Source organism: Sparus aurata, chromosome 8 (genome assembly GCF_900880675.1).
Source record: "Sparus aurata chromosome 8, fSpaAur1.1, whole genome shotgun sequence".
Lineage (NCBI taxonomy): Eukaryota > Metazoa > Chordata > Actinopteri > Spariformes > Sparidae > Sparus > Sparus aurata.
Window position 1 is genome coordinate 29,223,953 of NC_044194.1, and position 15,092 is coordinate 29,239,044.

The window sequence follows — 15,092 nt, forward strand, 5'->3', positions numbered from 1 at the left end:
AGAAAACATGTTAATATAAGAGTCATTTTTTCTGGAAATCAGGTGACAAGATCCTGCACAACTATGTTAATTTACTCTAGGTATGTTTTTGTGGCTATGTCCCTATTATTAGTTGAGCATATTCTGGTGATTTTAAACCACTATTGACTGCCCCATATTTTGGAAAACGACCCTCCTATTTTATATGCTTGGGTCAGAGGTCTTCCTTAAAGTGAAACTCTCCCCAAAAAGCAACCGAGGCTTTATTTGTGAATGTATATGAGTCAAACCTTTGTGTAAAAGCATAATTACGACGAAAGAGGCACTTTTAAGATTAAAAAGATGCTGCTTAATCATAGCAATGGTTTACACATCAGCAGAGAGGAATTTCCTTTCACAAGCTCGATGGTCGCCAGCTGTAGTCTTTGTTGTTTGTTCAAGCGCAGCTTCTTTGCCGAGATGGTGCGACGCAAAAGTCAGCCAGTTCTTTGATATCACTATGGTGTGTAGGGGGCTTTACCTGATGGAGAGGGCTTATAAAGTGGCTATGCTAATAGCAAAGGACCACAGCAAAAGGTGGGGGGAAAAGCCAGCTTATCTTAAAGTGAAACTCTCGCCAAAAGGCAACCTAGGCTTTTTTTGTGAATGTATACGATTCGAACCTTTGTGTAAAAGCATAATTATGACGAAAGAGGCACTTTTAAGATTTTCTGTAGTTTCGTTTTCGGGCAAGCTCATTTTCAATGGAGTGCTACAGGCACTCTTACGCTAGCATCAAAATCGCTATTCGCTAAGTCTCGACACAACATGACACTTTGCTGGTAGTATCACCAGGGTCTCTACACATGAACACAAGCAATGAGAACATTGTTTGTGCACACAGAGTTTACTAAAAAGAAGGTTTTTGAACAACTCATTTCAGAAGCTGTATCTTCGGCGTACCGCCGTTTTGGCAGACAAAAAGTGTCGATCCCGAGTGCGATTTAACAGGAAGGAGAGTAAAGCTGGACTGCTCCTCAAGCTTAGTTCCATATGAATGCACGGATAATTCATTGTTTTGTCGTTAGCAAATAACAATATTGACCTTAAAGTTGAAAAAGGAGCCTCATATAAGAAACAATACCGGAGAAGTCACGTGACATCTTGCGTGGACAGTTGTTGCTAGAAGACAGTATGCTATTGGTGACCTGAGTGACACAGACACAGCACAACAGCGAAGAAGACCGAGAGGAGACACCTAAGTTGTCACAGCGTAAATCAAGATGTTTCGTGTTTGTGCTTTTCCTGGATGTGGGAAGAAGATGAAAAGTAACATTCCAGAAACTTTCCACAGACTGCCGCTCCGGTGCAGTAGGGATATCCTTAATCAGTTGGTAATACGCCGATCGAGACCTTAAGAAAGAAGGATTACCGAGAAGTCCATGACGACTTCACGATGAGTCCAAGAGCTGTACAAGTGGCTGCAGAAAGAGTGGAGGTAGTGCACTTTTGGTTATATTCTACCGAAATGTTCGTGGCGACAGCTTCTAGATGGGATGGGGGATGGGTGCATCATTAAATTTTATGTGTTTGCTAGTCTTTGAATCACAAAGTCGTAAAGTTTTTGCACAGATCTGTACATGGAGTGAAATTGCACATGGCATTTGGGGATCGACACTTTTTGTCAGCCATGACGGCGGCGAGCCGGAGATGCTACTGCTAACGTTTGTGTTCATGTGTAGAGACCCTGGTGATACTACCAGCAAAGTTTCATGTTGTGTCGTGCCTTCGTAGTGTTTTAAAAATAGTGATTTTGATGGTAGCGTAAGAGTGCCCCTGAACTCCATTGAAAATAAGCTTGCCCGAAAACGAACGTATACACTCACAAAAAAAGCCTTGGTTGCTTTTTGGCGAGAGTTTCACTTTAAGATAAGCTGGCTTTTCCCCCCACCTTTTGCTGTAGTCCTTTGCTATAAGCATAGCCACTTTATAAGCCCTCTCCATCAGGTAAAGCCCCCTACACACCATAGTGATATCAAAGTACTGGCTGACTTTTGCATCGCACCTTCTCGGCCAAGAAGCTGCGCTTGAACGAGAGGAAAATTTTACTGCTCAAAGCTTGCTCCTTTATGGCTATGTAGCCGTAAAGGAGCTCAATGAGAGTTCTCATTTCAGTCTCGTTGTAGTCTTTTTTGGTCTCAAACATTTCTCATTTGTTTCTCCTAAAATTCCTTAGGAGCAATAGGTGAGACTTGAGACTTTACTGCTTAAACCTCGCTCCTTTCCGGCACTGGGGAGACATTCTGAAACTTCACTGAGAGCTTGATGAGATCTCCTTTGAAACTTACAGGGAGCCCAAGTTGAGATTTTCTGCACCTGTTTCTCAGGAGAAACAATTGAGAAACAGGAGAAATCAGCCACAGCCTCACTTTGGTTTCACATAAATCTCATAGTTGTCTAGGAGAAATGAATGAGACACTACTGAGATCTATTTTCCAATTTTCATTTCCTCTGGGTACACTAAAGGGGTGAAAACATGGATTCTACAGTGACAGGCTCTGTGGGCTTTTCTTTCACAGACGAGCCGCTGTCGAATCGACTCACAGAATGGGCCATAATGCCAAAAACAAGGGCTGTCATGTTCCAACAGTGCCGGACACACCGCACTGACCAGAGCCTTTAGCATTCACTGACTGCCCTGACAAAGCCTAGATTGACTGGTTTTTAGTTACAGCCCGGTAAATATACTGATGCCATCACCAGTTTTTGGTTTCTCTCACTGCTCATATTCTCCCTGATCACCGTTGTTGTCTAGATTGCTGCTTATTGCTTCCATTTAAAATGAAGTTGTCTTGTGTTTCTTGATCAGACTTTGAATCACACACACTTTCCTCTGGTCACTTTTAATATCTGTGTTTGATAGTGACTGATAACCAGTCACTGCAATCAGCATGCTGCTCAGACTATGAAGTTTCTCCACTGGCCACCGCGAGTTTTGAATTGATTTCAGTGATTGCTCCTCGTCAGTTCTCACATCTTTTAACCCCTTGTAGGTCACAGTGGGCTGAGTGTAGAACTCGAACGTTTTAAGTGGTTTAATCTAATGTTGGGGCTTCAGATTTAGCTGTTTTTTAAATTGGAGTCGTGGAGTTTTGCTTTAGGGTGAAGCGAAACTCCAAGACTAATGTTCAGAAAGCAAGTGCACATCTGTCAAGATTTCAGTGTTTTTCGATGCCAAAAAATTGAAAACCAGACTCAAGTTGAAAACAACAGCAGCCACATGGTCGCAGCTGGTATATATTTGGGACAGTTTTAAAATGTCACATTAGGATTCAAACTCCTTGAACATCAATCTGCAGAACCGGGAGAGAGCATTTTCACCGTGATGAAAATGGAGGCAGGGTGGTGACAGAGAGAGTGGGAGACCACATGACATAAAATGATTCCGCAATCAGTAATCTGACATCGTATTCACTGACTGTGTTGATACACACAACATCACAGCTTAAAACATGACAAGAGGTCAAGGGACAATCACAACAAAACAACTGTGTATGTGTGCTTCATCACGGTCATTACAAGCTGGTCTTTAAGGGTCCAGTATGGAGGATTTGGGGGGATTTAGTAGTCTCTATTGGCAGGATTGGAGATTTGTCTTGGAGTGCTCCTGTATGCTGAATAAAAATTGCAGCTCACATACAGGAAGGCCAAAAATCCAATCTCTTATCAGTTCTTGTTCATAACTAAGAGCATTGAATAGTTGGCAATTCATTTAATAGCTGACAGCCAAAAATGAATGAATTGGTAAATAATCAATTAATCGATTGATCATCGCAGCTCTAGTTTAGAATCACCTAAAATTAAGAATTGTCCGTGTTACCTCTCAATGTTATCGACAGTAGCTCAGAACAGACAAACCACACTATGGAAAAGGCTTGTTGCATTATTAGTCTTTAAAGTGGGGAGGGTGAGAAAGGGTGCTGCCAGTATTACTGCAGATGTTTACAGCAACAAAATCATCTTTCTGGAAAAATCATTATTTTTTTCAAGTTCATTAGTTTCATCTACTTATGAGTACTAACCTTCATTAATTTAGTTTAGAGTTGTTTGTGTGCTTTGCAGACAACAATCACTGGATTACTTTTGATATTGATTTAATATTGATATTGTATTTGACTAAGGGAGGGAAATGGCATATGTTAGGCTAGTTTAGAGGGTTAAACAGCTCTAAACTGGTAGACACTGCACACAAAGTAGAGAATAAACACTTGCACAAGACAGATGGATACACACACATTTGAAAGGTTAAGGCATAAATCCTTATTCCTGCATGAAAACTGTCCTCACGCCTGTAGGAAGAAGAATGTCTGCATGTGTGAAATAAGTACCAGACCTCTACAAATGCCATTAGTCCACTAATCAGTAGATCATTATAATTATCATGTAGTTATTTCTGAGGCTACTTAGACTGAAACAACATCATGAAATGGCCGCTTGTTATCAAAAGTAGTTAAAAAATACTGTTCATAAGGAATAGAGAAGAGTCAAATGTTTTTATATATACATTTTTAAAAATTATAATCACTTGCATGATATTTGTGTATTGATGTTTCCATAGCCACACCTTATTTTGAGAGAAAAAAACATTGTTACAGTTGTACTGGTTTGCCCATTAAACCAGTGTCCGGTGCTAATGTCTGCTCTCTGTATGTACGTGTCAGCTACCCTAGATGATTACCGTTACCTGTGAACGTACATTGTGATACAGAGTCATTGCATTTGGCTATGTTTAGTCACTGTCTACTGGATCTTAAGATGTCTGGCATTTAACTAAAGTAAAAAAAATAATGTGAATCCACCCTGTGATAAGGATTGGCTCCAGAATATAATGGGTTCCTCTTTGGCCCATCCTTCATCCTCCCTTCAAGTTTCATAAAATGCAGACTGTTGGGTGTACTCAAAGAGGACTCAAACACAGATACAAAAAGGCAGACAATGACTTAACAAAGAATAACAATACGCTGAAAATCAAAATCCTACGCATGTAGAAACACGAGGGCAGAACTCACAGAATAAGAAATCCAAGAAACAAAAGCAAAAGGCAAAATACAAACCAGAAAAATACCACAAGGAACCAATAGCTGGAACGGGAAGATGGAACAGGGAGACTATTAGAACAGAACAGAACGACTGACAAAGAAAGAGGGGAGGACTTAAACACAAAAGTGGTGATTAACTAATAGGTAACAGGTGAGGAATGAAAAGGGCAGGAAAACAGACAAAGGGAGGAAATGAAAAGCAAAACATGGCATATGAGGACAGAACTTCAAAATAAAACTGGATACAATAAAAGCTTTTTTCTGTAATCCTGTGGACAAAAGACAAATTGACTGAAACAAACTGAAACAAACAAAAACATAGCCTCCATGCCCGAGGACATGCCAGATTAAACATTGCAAAGCTTTTTGAAAGTTTAATTTTGATAGTAAGTGCTGTTGGCTCCATTTCTGCTTCACTTGCTACCATTCTGTGGTTCAATACAAGTAGGCCTCATCATCATAGCTGAATAATCATCCAACCTGGAGAGTGTTGTTGATTTACACAATGCCCCATCAAGAGAGATTTAGTCCAAATCAATAAAAGCAGCCATCTGTGTGTCTGTTCACGTTTGGGTTTTAAGCTTGATCCACTTCAGAGGCAGGAGAATGCCTCTGCCAAGGCTTCTATCAGGAAAATCCGTTTGTATTGTTAGACAATGAAAAACCTGACTCTGATCCCTGTCACTGAAGTGCTTCCTGGTGGTCAAACATTCTGTGTCCAACCAAGCTCTTCAGAGCCCTGAATGGATTCTGATTCTCTATGATTTTTATGTTCTTTATCATATTTTAATGAAAGCACTTGTGAGAACAGCTTGTTCAGTACTGTTCTTGTATCTAATTTACTGCAGTCAGACTCCAAAGATACTATCATTGCAGAATTCACTGTGAATATAACCTTGGTTTTAGACAGATGTAGACAAAAGCAGCTACTCACTTCTTTCTCGCCTGTCGCTAGGAGATTTTTGTTTTTAACCTTAGCTACTCACAATAGCCGACCAAGCTAGTGTTAGCTTCACGAGTGGTTAAAAACACGTTCTCCAGTTGACTTTAATATTTACAGCTGATTTATATCAAATGAGAACAATACTCTAACAAGGATCTTAAAAATGCACCTGATGGCTAAATTCATGCTGTCTCGCTAAAAAGCTGCAGCATCCTCACAAGATGATAAAATGTGTATGTTTGAAAGGTAAAACTTTGAGGTTGAGGACTAGAATTCTGGCCTGAAACTGGTCCATTATTTATCCCTATCAGAACTGAACCAGGCTGAAGCCGTCTGGTCCTGAAGTTGAGAACCATAAAACCCAAGACCAACCTGTACAAAGTGTTTTACGCTCACAAGGGAAGGGGTGGACCCAAATGCAGCCAACACATGGGACGCAGTAATAAGAAACAAAAAGCGAGCTTTAATAACTAAAGCTGAAAAAAGAAATACAAGTGCAAAAATATCTAAATACAAAGTAACACACAAACAAAATATCACAATTTACAAACTATCACAAATTACAAACCAAGAGTAAAGTAAGAATCAAAAGCAAAGTCCAAACCAGAAATCATGAGAGCAAAGTAGGAAGATTAAGCAAGGAACCAAAAAAAACATACCACGGGGAGACACTGGAGATTACACGAGTGGAAACTCAGGGTGGCAGGGTTGGCTGATAGCTTGATAGGTAGCTTGGCTAATGTTTATAGCTACAAACTCAGTGTTAAATCCATTCACTACCATATTACCCTTGTGTTTTTGGTTTGGAAGGCTAAAAAACTGCAAATTACTCAAACAAGTAACTTTCTTACGGCAGCTCAATGCACTCTGCTAAGTAGTGGCAAAGTTCATTCATAAGAATCAGTGGCAGCACTAAAATTGACCCTTCGCAGTATAATAAGTACACATTTGTTGAATGTGTTTGTATGTAAGTAGAGGCAAGAGTGCTTACTAAATTGTGATTATAGTATACAGGCATGTTTTTTGTGCCAAATGTGCCAAATGACAACTCGGTAGAGGAATTATTTGCCCTCTTGACCAGTAAGGCTTTGATGTAAGCCATCCATAATACCTCAATAAGTACAAGACACATTATACTTGTATCAAGTATGTTCTTGCATATTGACATAAACTCCAGCAACTCTGCTGCTGCTAATTATACTCATCAAAACCTCTCTAACCTTTTTTAATTATAATTGTCGACTTCCTTTAGTGAGGAAGGGGGCTTATTGATTACTTGAGCTCCTGAATCCAATTAACTGCCACCAGCTGTACAGGGTTTAGGCTTTGGTGCCTTGATTGCACCCCACAAGGGGACTTGAAAAGCGGAGACACCCTGTGGCTTTAGAAAAGGCTTGAACAAAGGTAATTGAATGAAGCCACAGGGTTGTCTGGCCTGTTTCATTCATTTTAAAAGCGGAAAGTGTCAACCAAGGCCCAAGTGTTTTTTAAAAAAAGAAATAACTCAAATATTTAAGGGAGTAGAGCAGTTTGAAAGAGAAGAGCTTAGGCCTGGACAGAAAACAGTTTACATGAGGAGAAATGCTTGATATCCTGAGCTATAATTTCATTTTGAAACAAAAAAGCGGAATTTTGATGGTAAAATATTTCCGTTTTTCATAAAACGAATGCATGAACTATTTGGCACATCGAAGCCCGAGCATGGTTAAAAAATTCTGCGCGCTCTCCTTTTTGTGCCAGCTGAGAACACAGGCCCTACACTGTGTTGGGACACACTGTATTTCATCCCTCCCATTCTTTCAGTTCATCCCAGCTGGTGCCCGGTGCCGAGCTGCACACCGGAGGGCCGGCTGTGTTCTTCCTCCCTCCTTTGACAAATTATAGTGCTGACTGTGCCTTAATTTTGATGAGCATACTCTAAAACGCAGTGCATCGCAAACATATTCAGACTTATTTAAAGGAGAACTTCGGTCGATTTAAACATGCAGCTTCATTGCTCAAGCTACCCTTGACTTGCCAGTACCGAAGACGCAAACACATTTGGTGAAACCATTACAGAGCTCCGTGAACGGAGATTTAGCATTGAACGCTAACAGCATGGGGTCAGAACTTTACACTGTGTTTTAAGCGTCTTAACATGCTCCACATCTCACACCAAAAGTTATGCAACATCAGCAGACACCTTAGCACACAGCACTGTAGAGTGTATGACTCAAAATGAATAATAAAGTAGTTATAACAGTGTGTTTGTGCAAGGAGCTACTTACCTGTTTGTTGACATCCGTGTCTTCCGGTAGCTAGACCAAACTAGTCAATCCGTCGAGCGTGCGCTTACTCCCTCACTGGCGGAGACGGAAACGTATTTCAGCATTTTCGTGTTTCTTTTCATAATGTACATGTCCATGTTACAGCCTGTCATGAGCCATTAGCCTTACAATAGCCTGTTAAGCCTGTTAAGTGCACACTTGGTGGATATACTAGTTTGGTCTAGCTACCGGAAGACGCGGATGTCAACAAACAGGTAAGTAGCTCCTTGCACAAACACACTGTTTTAACCAATTTTTTTTTCATTGTGAGTCATACACGCTACAGTGCTGTGTTGTAAGGTGTCTGCTGATGTTGCATAACTTTTGGTGTGAGATGTGGAGCATGTTAAGACGCTTAAAACACAGTGTAAAGTTCTGACCCCATGCTGTTAGCGTTCAATGCTAAGTCTCCGTTCACGGAGCTCTGTAATGGCTGGACCAAATGTTTTCGCGTCTTCGGTACTGGCAAGTCAAGGGTAGCTTGAGCAATGAAGCTGCATGTTTAAATCGACCGAAGTTCTCCTTAAGTGTTGCCAATTTTTTTGTCCTATTAAATATAGCACAATGTGTTTATTTATACAAATTAACCTGTTATCAAAAATATAAAGTATTAAGGAACTCACAGTGAAATATTGTCCTTAGCTCTGCGGACTGTTTTAGTACCTTTCAGCTGTTGTTTTGGGTTTTGAGCCATCAAACTCTGCTCTAATTGATATTGTTTTAGAGGTTTTAGGCTAAAATGTTCTCAAAAATCCACTGCACACTGCCCATCAAGCCTCAACCGGACAGACCAAGGTCCTGTCCACACAGTATTTCTCAGAACGTAAGAACAAAAACAGCATGTCAGGTCACTTTTGAGAACTCCCTCCAGTGAAATGTGTGTCACTACACATTTGCGGTGGGCATGCACATAAAGAATGCAGCGGAAAACAATGAGATCATATAGTTTACATGGGACAATTTTTATTTTAATCAGTTGAAAGGGTTTGGACCACCCGTCTGTTTAGTTTGATGAGGCGTTTATGTGGAGCCTTTGGACTTTTAAATGATTATTAGTGGAATATTAGGTTCCATGTTAAGGCAGCTAGTACCTTATTCACAACTGCAAATGCATTTCACATTGAGACTGTAAGAATATGGAAACACATAGGCAAGACAGGTGGTAGAGCTGATGATTTCTGCCTCACTTGATTGTCTCTATATTAACTTGAAAGTATATGGACCATTTCTGTCTAGACAAGCTGATGAATTGCCAATCTGCTGCTCTGTTTCTTGTTAATAGCTCACCCGGCGGTCAGTCATCTCTGTCTCTGCCACCCTGCAACAAATGATCATTCAAATGAGACACCTTAAAAATGTCAGTGTTCTGACAAACACAATAGAAAGTTTGAGACTGGAAACCATCAAAAGAGGAAAACCACTTACTTTGGCCCATCCAAAATGGAAATCCTGCGTCAGAGCTTGCAATATAATGTAATAATATTCGATTGCTGTGTTTTTAGCATGTTCAGCTGCCTCCTCATGGCCAATTAATCATGATCACATTTTTAGATGAACAAACTGGCGCACTATTCTTTGACAGTCTTTATTGAGGACCACATCTACAAGGTTTATGAACTTGAATCTGCCCAATAAATGGCCCCAAATTTTATCAGAGGGAGTTGTTAAATGGTGCAAATCTCATCACATCTAAAAACCTGGTGAAACAGCAAGGAGCAGTACTACTCACACGATGTGAGGAGAAGGAGCTAGTCCTGAATATAAACGCTCCAGCAACTTCTGTACCAATGTATCAGTTGCATTTCATGTTTCAAGCTTGACCTTCCATACTTGCAAACTAACAGATTCTATAATTAAATCTTTACCATAATATCCTTATTGAAATGTGTAAACCTCTCTCAGAAGTTCTCTGGATGTTCACAGCCACCTGCTTCACTTGAAAAGCCAGGGATAGTTGTTGCTATGGAGACCATTCAGAATATGTAATCTCCTGTCATTGTGCTGTTTAATTACATGTTCTATACCTTGACTTGACCTAGGTGGCTTTCATGTGGCATATCTTCACCGTTGTATAGCATAAATTATGAGCAGAATGAAACAATCACACCAGTATTCAGTGGCTTTGGAAAGTGTTCACGCCTCTTTTTACATTATATTTCACTCTATATTTAATTTAAATTTGATTAGATGGATTTAATTCACATTTTTTGCACTGATGTCTCAATACTCATGTAGTTCAGCGACACCTTATTTTGTTTTTCATACGTTTGCACAAATACAAAACTGTGTTTTTCACTTTGTGTGACCGCCGCATTGAGGCTGTTACATAACCGTTCACCAAAGTTTAGTTTCAATCACACAATCAATGACTTCATCTGGCTCCCATTGTACCTCCAGTGGAATCTGTGGGGCCTTCTGTCTGGTGGCTCAAAATCAATTCAGACATTCTTTATTTTGGTGAGTCTTACTCAAAACGATGAGCGGCGGATAAAGATACGGAGACAGTTTTCTTTTGTAACGTTTTTTCTCTGAAAGTGAAGAAATGCCTAATTTATGCGTGCATCGATCCCTCTTCCTGTCTCTGTTTACATCCTGGAACATATACTTCAAGCAGTAGCTAGTGTATGTTTCTTTGTCAGTCAGCCTTAAATCCTGACCTCCTGATCTCTGCCCACATCTCTGATTCGTTTAGCATTTCAAGTCGGTTTGCTCTGCTGCTGCCCACTGATGGCTGTTTACCCTGAAAGATGTTTTCCTAGTAATACAAACATGAAATATTTAAATCTTTAATTCAATTTCTATATTATGTGTATATTTTGTAAGAAAGTGGACTGGCAGTATTGGCTAATACAGAGCAGATCTGGTTAAAGCTGTCTCTCTCCCTGTTTATTTGCCCCTGTGGAGTCAAAGAGATATTTGCTCTCTGCACATTGGCTCTGCTGTGATTCACCTTCCATTCCTTCTGTTATTACATTTATGTTCACACATTCAATCATTAGTCACCCTCAACCATGTACAATATAGTGAAAGACAGGGGAGCAATCCATCTTGTGTGTCTAAATGTGTATAGTTAGAGTTATGCTTCAGTGTAAGAGCATGGGCTTTATTCAGGAAAAGTGAAAGCAGACAGGCTGAAAAAGTGATGGCACACTAAACCTAGAGGTCTGCCCAGCAGATCTGATCATATGCAGTCACCATGTATACAACATACTGTGAGACACGCATAAAGGGAGAGTTACTGGAGTTGAAGCGTTCAGATATGAAAACCCAAACTGCTTAGAGGTCTACTGGACCTTGAACTGTTATTTCTCCTTTTCTTCACTGCCCTTGCAGTACTTACAAGCTTGTGACGAGGAGAAAAATGACATGATTTTTCTGAAATAAAAAACACCAATGGACAATCACACAATTATTCTGCCAAACTACTGCACATGAAAACGTGAATTCATAGCCAGCCAAGTCCCTGTTGGTCTCCAGTGAGTGTGTCTTTGGTTGTGAGGCTGTTTTGATTTTCTTTTTGTGTGACTGTGTTGCATTTTAGCCCCTCATCATTCATCAACTAATCATATATTTGAATAATCCTTCAGAGAAAATCCTTTTCTTTAACTTTTGCCTGCAGTGGGGAAATGTAATAGTTTTTCCTTTCCGTTTAATATTCTGAATAAACACAGTCTGTCGTCCCCATGGGCCAGTTTTGTTTGTGCCAGCGTTTTTGGCTGGCAGAGCTGTGTTCACTGTTCAATGAGTCGCTCTCTCTCTCTTCTGCCTGTAGATGTATCGGTGAGCCTGTTGTCCCTGCTGGTGACCACCTGTGGTCTGGCGCTCTTCAGCGTCTCCCTCTTTGTCTCATGGAAGTTGTGCTGGGTGCCACTGAGTGGCCGTTTCTTCCCAGATGTCCTCAAGGGGGCGCACTTCCTGGGAGGAGACCAGCAGCCCGTCCTCACAGAGGTAAGTAGAAAGAGATGCTTCAAAGTGGATGATGTGGTGCAGTAAGCTTCCTGTAGTTTGTTGAATGACTCAGATTTTCTTGATGTAAACATAGCATAGATACTTGAGGTTGCTGTTGGTAAGAGAAGTTTAGTTTTGAGTCTCATTCCCAACTTGTCAAAAACTGATGCTTTGGGATTGTAGGATGGGTCGGCCGCCGTCCCTGAGCATTGTTAGAGTTCAACTTTTCATACAAAAATCAGCTTTAAGGTTATAGTCCTGAGTGTATTTTTCTTTTTTGTTCCATATTTATTTTCTATTTTTCCATTTATTAGAGTTTATACAACAGAGATACAGATTAGTGGCAACCATGAAACTTAATCAATAATTATTTAGAATTATAAATGAACATTGTAATATCACTTCAGAATATGACAAACAAAATTGGTTAATCACAGACACTGGGACAGATTTGTAGCTGATTCAGTAATATTCCATGGGCCAGATGGGAAGCTTTGGCGGGACAGATGTGTCAAACAGGCCGCCATCAAGCATTGAGCACAAAAGCAGAATATCACAACCAATACAGCCAAGTGTTCAACCATGTTAATGAAAAGTGGGAATTAATGAACATTCTGCATTTATTGCAAATTTAAATGTTGAAAGTGTGATGAGCTTTTCCTTTTTACTTTTTTTAATTCCTAGATTATAATGTTTTTAAGGGGAACTTTCTGCCTGTTGAGAAAGAAACACTTGGAAGTAAAAAAGAAACAAAGCTGAGCTGTTGGATGTGTTTGCCTCTTTGATTCCGTTGTTGAGTGCATATGACAGTCCTCCACTGTTGGAATCAAAGCTTAGAGTACCAAGTGAGACAATATTACTGGTGTGTTAGTGAAGGCAGGAGCCCTCAGTACCTGTAATAATCACCAGCTGCTACTGATGTACACAGGTAACTTGAGAACACAGATTCAGGAGATAGTTAACAAAGATCTCCGGCAAGAATTTAACCAAGCTTGTTTCAGTGATATGGTGTGCATCTCAAACCATTAGGCCACCAGGATGCTCCACGATCTCCCTGTAAATTTGATATATTGCATTCTGTTATTGCCTTGGAATTTGGTCCTTTTTGATGGAGACATCTTCACTACTATGCATTTTTTAGCATAGTTTTTGTTCTAAACACAGACAACATACTAATCGTATGCAGCATGTACTATATAAAGTAAACTTTATAGCATATGCTGTTTTTTGTGGTTACTATAGAAGAAATAGACTTACGTTAATAGGATATGATGCGATACTTATGCTCTAAGATTTCAATCAAATTACAATTTTGTAAAGCGACTGCCACTGCTTAGCTAAAATAAGCTAAGCTAAGCTAAGATAAGCTAAGCTACACTAATCACCTCTTGTGCCTGGCTTCATACTCAAAGTACAGATATGAAAGTTGTGTCTAGTGTCTAATTTAATTCTCAGCAGATAAACCAGCAAGTTTCACAACATATTGAGGTGATGTTACAGCTGACCCACAATTACCACAGGCATTTAACACTAACAGTTTGCTTCCTAGAAGGATGTTACTTTTAGTGAGTACATCAAAAAATGTTCATTAAATTTGAACACTAGTGTTTGCCTTTTCTACATTAATTCAACCAGAAAGGTTAGCTGTCAAGCCTATATTCATATTTTATTCATATCTTAAAGCTGGGGTTGGAAAGAGAGTAAAAAAACAGCAAAAGCAAGTCTCTAACCAAAAGAATTCAACCCCTTCCCATCAGAGCCACTCTTCCAAAACACATGAACGAGCACTGCCTGGCTACAGACCGCACTCTAAGTTCTTGTTTCCCAGCTGGGAGATTTATTAAAGGCGAGTTTGTTTGGTTCAACACGCTCTTAGCTTTTTAGACTAACAAACCCATAAAAACAACTGTATAAATTGGCCAAATGCCACAGTAATGGAAACACAAGCAAAATAGCATAATAGCAAAATAGCACCTGTTACTCCGGGCCTGTGCTTGTGTTCAGGGGCTGTGTGCTTTGTTATAATGACTTGGTTAGCAGCTGGACAACAGTGTGTCACTGCTACTGCTGCTCACTCATTCTTTGGGTCAGGGGCTGTATGCTTAGCGCAACTGAGTTAGCAAGCAGCTGAAGACTATGTACTGTGATTGCATAACATTGTTGTCATTGCTAACCATACCAAACTGGATCATGTCTCACTCACATGTAACAAAATGCCTCGCTAGCTTGCTAACAGCTGTAGCAATACATCAGACAAACTCAACAACCCTAGCTTTAATAAATCATCCAACTACAATCATGTCACTTTATATCAGTGGCTTGACATTTGGTTGCCATTTAAACACAACACAGAATTTTATTGCATCTGTTCAGTTCTCATTTGACAGCTCAGTTTTATGTTTGATCACATTCTAATTACTCTGAATGTGGCAGCACCAGAAAGTTACTACATTGAAACTTTTTCTCTTAAAAGTCTCTTAAAAAAGTTGAACTGCTTTCAGAAATCATCGTATAACATCTTAAAAATAAACCCATTTCTGCTGTACAGGTGGACGGGGACGAAAGAGAGTACAGCGAGGACGGCTGTGTGAAAGAGCCTTCAGGGCTGCCCTCGGCTGTGGCTGTCCCAGAGTCAGCTCTAAAGATAAGCCACACGTCACCTGACATCCCGCTGGAGACCCAGACCAAGGTGGAGAAAAACCAGGTTCACACTCTGGCCAGGGACAGGGTCCAGAGACAGATCACTGAGCCTACCTCGTCTGTACGGTCAGTACACGTCAATCCCCTAAGCTACTGTCCAACTTTTGGTGTTGGCAGGTTGCTCAAATGGACACACAC

General features: G+C 40.2%; 1 protein-coding gene across 1 annotated transcript in view; it reads left to right on the forward strand.

Annotated features, from left to right (window-relative positions):
* The window catches only part of syt9b (synaptotagmin IXb), a 53,413-nt gene that overhangs the window by 8,416 nt on the left and 29,905 nt on the right, over positions 1 to 15,092 (forward strand). The window contains exons 2-3 of the mRNA XM_030427060.1: positions 12,079 to 12,254; positions 14,803 to 15,020. Of these exons, the coding sequence (XP_030282920.1) occupies positions 12,079 to 12,254; positions 14,803 to 15,020 (394 nt within the window). The remainder of the gene's footprint in view (positions 1 to 12,078; positions 12,255 to 14,802; positions 15,021 to 15,092) is intronic.